Source organism: Trachymyrmex septentrionalis, unplaced genomic scaffold (genome assembly GCF_001594115.1).
Source record: "Trachymyrmex septentrionalis isolate Tsep2-gDNA-1 unplaced genomic scaffold, Tsep1.0 scaffold114, whole genome shotgun sequence".
Lineage (NCBI taxonomy): Eukaryota > Metazoa > Arthropoda > Insecta > Hymenoptera > Formicidae > Trachymyrmex > Trachymyrmex septentrionalis.
This window is the reverse complement of record NW_017304269.1, coordinates 1043975-1050455: the sequence shown is the minus strand read 5'-3', so window position 1 is coordinate 1050455 and position 6481 is coordinate 1043975. Positions and strand designations below refer to the sequence as shown.

The following is a 6481-nucleotide window of genomic DNA, read 5'->3' as shown; positions in this document are numbered from 1 at the left end:
GGGGGGGGGGGGGAAAGCAGAAACGCGAGAGATTTGCTTCGGTCCCGAAATGTCGCCACATTGATTCTCCTCGAATTGCAGAGACACGGCAATATCGGAGCCACAATATATCGCGGCGAAATTGCATCGCGTAACGACTACCAGCCTGACGAAAGCGTTTTTCCAGCACATTGAGCCAAAATTATCCGTTTTGGGATACGCGAGGAATGTTGGTAGATATCGTCTTTCTTTTTGTTCACGTTGCGACTGGCTTCGACATTCCCCAGAAACACACTCGTGATGAGTGTGGTCAGACCCTGGCTGATTCACTGCGTTTAAAATTAATCCGAAGTAAAATTGGCATAAAACAACAATGTGAGCTTGCTAGAACATAAACCATTTACACTGACACATTAAAATTTATTTTTTATTCATAAAAAATTGATAAATATTTTTTCACACACACACACACACACACACACACAAATCCAATTGATGTATATATTATACGTATCTATATAAAAGAAGAAAATATAAATGTTTCAATTTTGCATTTGTATTGCAAAATTATAAGTAATCTGCTAAAATAGAAGAAGAATTTAAATTTTGTGAATAATTTATATCTTTATATTCTATAAATTAAATTTGTATCAATAATTTTATCGAAAGACTATCCACTGTGTGTGTGTGTGTGTGTGTGTGTGTGTGAAAGAATAGACGCGCATAAAAACAGAAAAGTTACTAAAAAATCTTCGGAAAATCTCTTTCTGAAATATAAAACGACTCGCGATGCATTGCCTTTCTCCAAGATTTTTAAAATTCTACACCCTCGCGCTAACGTGAAGTTTATGTTTATACGAAACCGCTCGTTCGGAGCTGCTCGAGAAATCGAATATCTAAGTCACACACCTACTTTCTTGCAAAATACTCGATGAATAACGGATATCTTACGGCGACTTGAAAGACGGTCAATATTTGAGTTGACGCTTAAACGTTCGAGCCAATCCAAGCTTTGCACGATTTTGCGAAGCTCGCTTCGGTGCCAGCCATAGGTATCTCATTAAAACGAGTTCCGACCTGGTCGGGAGTGAACCGAGAGCTTAGCAAAAAGACTTCTTTCTTCCCGGATATAGTAATGAAAAGGTTTTCCCTTTACCCTAAACCCGTCATTATTTTCTGATGTCATTGTCACGTTAGATTATCTTTTAATTCGACATAACTGAGTTGAGAATTTTTTCTCGCCTTACATTTTCAAGATATTATATGTACATTGTTAAAAATAAAATGTTAATTTTAAATTAAAAATAAATATATAGTGGGCTTTCTGAGAGATATGCAAAAATGTTAAAATTAACATTTGTTAATTTGTCAATTTTTACATTTTTGCATGTCTCAAAAGTTCATTATATGTTTTTTAAGTTAAAATTAACATTTTATTTTTAACAGTATATATTATATTTATAATGAAAAAATAGATATATTATATACGTATAAATATAAGTGATAGTACATTCAGACACAAAAACACAGTAATATAGTAACTGTAAAGATGACAACTATAGAAGGTCTATATGTAGAATTAATGTACGCACATAGTTGAATAGATCATTTTGTATAGTCATTGTAACTATAAAATAGTTTATTACATTTATGTATATATATATATATATATATATAATTAAAATAAAACTTATACTATCATCTTTATTGTTATCATTATATTTTTTTTCTGAAAGTGTATAACATAAATATAATATTTATCATATAATATAATTTATATTTTATATTTATAATATGCTTATAACGTCATGCAGTGAAATATTACGGACGACTAGAACGTTTTTTGTGTTATGTCTGAAGAGTAACAAGTTGAAATTTTTATTTTAAAACGACAATAAAAAAGCAATTTATCTGCAGTTTACGTAAAAATTTCCCGTTAGTAGAGCTGACAAAAATGAATATTCCGTAATAAACAGCAGCTTTCTTGGCGAGTATCCCATTATGAATTTTCAAGTCACTTAAGTTTGCGAGACGTTTTTTTTATTGATTGAAAAGGACAAAGTTTACACATTTATTCACTCCACAAATACGTCGTCGCTTACTCGGAGTTCACGGTTCAATGATTTGAAGACAGAGGTCCCGGATAACGTATAAATAATCGGCGATCGATGACGTCGCGTTGTGCGTCGAATAGATAAAATTTGACTGCGTGCGCAACGTAATTGGCCTTTTATTAGTGCCGCATTAACACTCGCATATCTGTGAAATCGCGTTCATGATGGCGTTTCGATTAGCTCCGTGTTGCATTGATTTATCCGCGATTTTGGCCGGACCGGCATGATGGTTGGTTGTACCGTTAAAATTCCATAATTACTCGGGCGTAATGTCGCTCTCGGCCTCCGAAACGCAAAAACCGATTCGCCGCTGCGAATTACGCCTCCCAATTCCGGATTTATTTTATTCCCAATTATTTCTAGCTATTTAGAATCGCTGGTAATTTATATCTACGCTTCTAGCCATTTATAAAAGTATTATAAATAATAAAAAAAATTCTTTAGCATAAAAGAGGATTTTAATAATAGTAATGTGCGCGTGGAACACCTTTTAGTTTTTTCTTTTCAATTCCGGAAATTTATTTTATTTCCGATTATTTGTAGTCATTTAGAGTCGCCAGTAATTTATATTTATGTCTTTAGTAATTTATATGTATGAGCAATTTATGTATGAATATATATATAATAATAATCCTTTAGTGTAAAAATATTCTAATAGAAACAAGTAACAATAATGCATTTTGTAAAGAACATTTGATACATAAATTTAAAAAGACTGGAAAACATATTGTCCATCTTTCAAACTCAATTTTGTTGAAAAAGGGACAATCATCGTGCGAATGAGTAAAAGTCAATAATGACGATAACAACTTATATATCTCCTAAATAGTTGGAAGAGGTGCGATCCGATTTTCTGTTCAAACTTTTCAAGCTTTCTTTATTTTATTCAAATATTCACTTATCATACCGTAAGAGATGTATCATATATACCTGAACTTCTAAGGCATGGTAAGCAAATATGAGGCCAAGCAGTATCACAGTAGACACAGAGATCAGGGTTTTCAGTGCTGTCGAGAAAAACGAGGCCTGAAACATAAAACATTTTTGTATATAAATATTATACATAAAAAATAATAAAAAAGATATTTTAATTCTATATATTTATTTATTTTTCATATAACATTTATTTCTATATTTACAATTAATTATACGAATAAAAATATTTTACGAGACATTTGTTGATTCTTATATAAAATATTAAAATATTTCTTTTATTAATTTAAAAAAGAAAAATTTGCATAAATTTCTATAGTAGAAATATGTGTTTAAAAAATTATTTTCTGTCGATTGAGAGATAAATTGAGATAAACGATCGTTACTTTTAATGTTTTACCATTGAATTATAAATTAATAAAAATAGCTCAAAAGCATCAATAAATTAATTGTTAAGCTTCAACAATTAACCGTAGAAACATCAAACTTCAGTTTTATGGTTGATTGCTCACTTCTTAGACGAAATAATGAAATATGCATACAACTTTGTAAAATTGCTTGTTGCCGCATCGTAAAAGTCAAGTGTGGGGCTTCTAACAACGACGTTCAATTTACGACTTGACCAGCAAAGGCGCAAACATCTTTAATGATCGTAAAAAGTATCGCCATAAAAAGAACATTAAAAAAAAATTGAATATTTTCATCCTACAAATATCCTAGGGAGAAACTCGGAATATTGCAATAAAATGCATTGCTTTAAATGCGCTTTAAATTGCTACGCATATGTATACACTGCTACAAATTCTTACGGTATTTCGAGCGCCATTTATCCTTTTGATCTCGACGGAAATGTATCACGTGTAAAAAACAGCACAATAAACATCGAAACATTGAATAAAGGCATCGCTATTAATTACCATAGCTGATAATTTTAGGACATGTTAAATACCTATATCTTTTCGTAAGTTATATTATAAAAAAAATCAATACTTCAATATTTCTTTGCTAGATGTTAAGAAAAACTGGGATCGATTGTTATGGAGAGTTAATTTTTAAAAAGTTTATAATTCTTAAGTTTTAAAATTTAATTAAGTTTTAAAATTTTATAATTCAATCAGGATATGGCAGAGCATTGGGCCAGTCTCATCAACTCTGATTAACTTAATTAATTCAATTTCAGTTTGCTAACTGCAAAACTGAAAACATAATTTCCTGGCACTGTAAAAAACCAGGAACAATTAAATAATGATTATTATTGCCGCATTCGTATGGTACGTAAATGAAAGTACGTAAAATTAATTGTTTTAATTGTTTTAATGCCACATCGTTTTTCATAGTTATCAGAAATTTATACTTTCAGCTTTACAGTTGACAATACTAAAATCGACTGACCAAGTTAATTGGAATTGATGAGACTGGTTCTCTTCTTTTTACTGTATTTTGCTAATATACAATAATATTAAATTGTATGTAAAATAGTTTGACGCCATGTATATTATTTACGAGTTTTAAGAAAATAAAGTTGGTGAGTAAATTTCTTTTATCTCCTTTTTGTTTGATCAATTTTTGACATTACTAATGGCAATTTCCTTGTAATTGTAGAAAATGGTATACTAATTAATTTTTTCTGTAGTTAATTAATTATTATTGTAACAAAGATAGCAAATAAAATTGCTTTTTAAAAAACAAAGGGTAAGATTGATCAAAATGAGTCGAGATTAGGCGACAGTCAATTTTAGTTTCTTTGAATTGACACGACTGTTCCGAAAACTTTCTTGCTATAGTATTTGGAGTCGCGTATTTTATGACATCCTATTACATATTTAATTCCTTAATAAAATATACAACTAGGAACTGAAAAGTTGTTCAGAAATTGAATAAATAATAATCAAAGAGATTAATTTCGACGTATAAATAAATGTTCTACTTTTCCAATAGAAGGAGGTAACATTACGTACAAGTAATCACATGCACTCTTAAACAAAATTAAGAAGAAAATAAAAATACTCTTAAAATATTTTCTCGCGTCACCAATCGTGTTAACTTTTTCGTCGTCACATCCGGATAAGGGGGAGAAGAAATTATGATATCACGTTAAAATTCCAACGTGACGTGCCACGTGTGTTATAAATCTCACGATCTTCCTGAATTTACCATGGTTTTCTGACATTCCCAAAATTTAAAGTACGACAACATGATATAAAAGCTAATAAGAGTCAGAAAACATAAAAAATCTCCATTATTCGTTTAATATAAGCATAATTGAAAATAGATATAACAAACAAGAATTGCAGAAAATAGGAAAATTAAAACGCTACAGAATACAATACTACAGAGTACAATACATGTTTCAATTATATTTAGGCCCTCTTCAGATGTACAAAAAATGTACTTTGAACATGAAGAGTCCTGTTTAAGTTTTTAACCCAAAATTTAAGAAAGTTAATTCCTGACGAGATACGTCATTCTTAACGTCATTCGCGACGTTTTTAGGTTTCGTTAATAGTGGTGGCACGTTATTTCCAGCCTCTCGAGAGTCACGTAGCGTAATTTCCGCATGTGCATCGTCGGATGCACTCGCTTTGTCTGCGTACACCACATAACGTAATCTCGCGGTACACAACGACGGGCAAGTCTAAGCTCATCTGAGATGTTCGCCCGAGTTTAAAAGTCTAGAGTTCGTTCGCTCCTTTCATCTGGTAGTTCTTTCACCAAAACTCATTCGAAACTTGTTTTAGTCAAATATAAAAGTATCTCGGTAACTGTAAGGCTTGATTAAAATTCGCTTGAAGCGAGACCCAGAAAATGATTGGAAAACAAATTATTGCAGATAATTTCTCAGCGTGAGATGAAATCTTCGACGAATTACATCTCTGTTTGTTACAAATTTGTTAAATTTGAACTGAAACGTACGATCTATTTTTATGTGTTACGTTGTCTTATTATTTTATATAATACAATTTTCTCTCTCTCTCTCTCTCTCTCGTCTGCGCTAAATGCTTTACTAACCCTGTTTTCATTTAATTTTGATAATTTGTGATTGGGGAACTGTGTTGGGATAACTGCCATTCTCGTTAATGCCTAGGATCTGTAATGAGAAGATAGCTCTTCAGAGAGTAGCTCTAATGTTTCTTGCATGGTTACACACATGCATAGTTTACTCAGTGTTGGCATGAGAGCGGTTTACGAGATTTTCGATGAATTGTGGATCCCAATAACTAGCTGCTTTCCGGAAGAACGACGACAAGCTCTCTGGCTGGGTAAAGCCTCTTCTCGCTATGTAACCTAGAAAGAGATTAAGGGTTTGCAAGAAACGTAGGGAGCCAGTCTGAATGTTAGTTGTTCTTTGCGAAATTTCCTTTTATTACGAATCTCAGAAACAATACTCGTTTGTGTGCGAAATGTATTGTATTTAAACTTAAATGATCTTATTACGAGCCACTCGCGTAATCACT

At 31.7% G+C, this 6481-nt stretch overlaps 1 protein-coding gene across 1 annotated transcript in view; it reads right to left on the bottom strand.

Annotated features, from left to right (window-relative positions):
* The window catches only part of LOC108753759 (small conductance calcium-activated potassium channel protein), a 200423-nt gene that overhangs the window by 19640 nt on the left and 174302 nt on the right, over positions 1–6481 (bottom strand). Inside the window, exon 7 of the mRNA XM_018495640.1 lies at positions 3024–3119. Within this exon, the coding sequence (XP_018351142.1) occupies positions 3024–3119 (96 nt within the window). The remainder of the gene's footprint in view (positions 1–3023; positions 3120–6481) is intronic.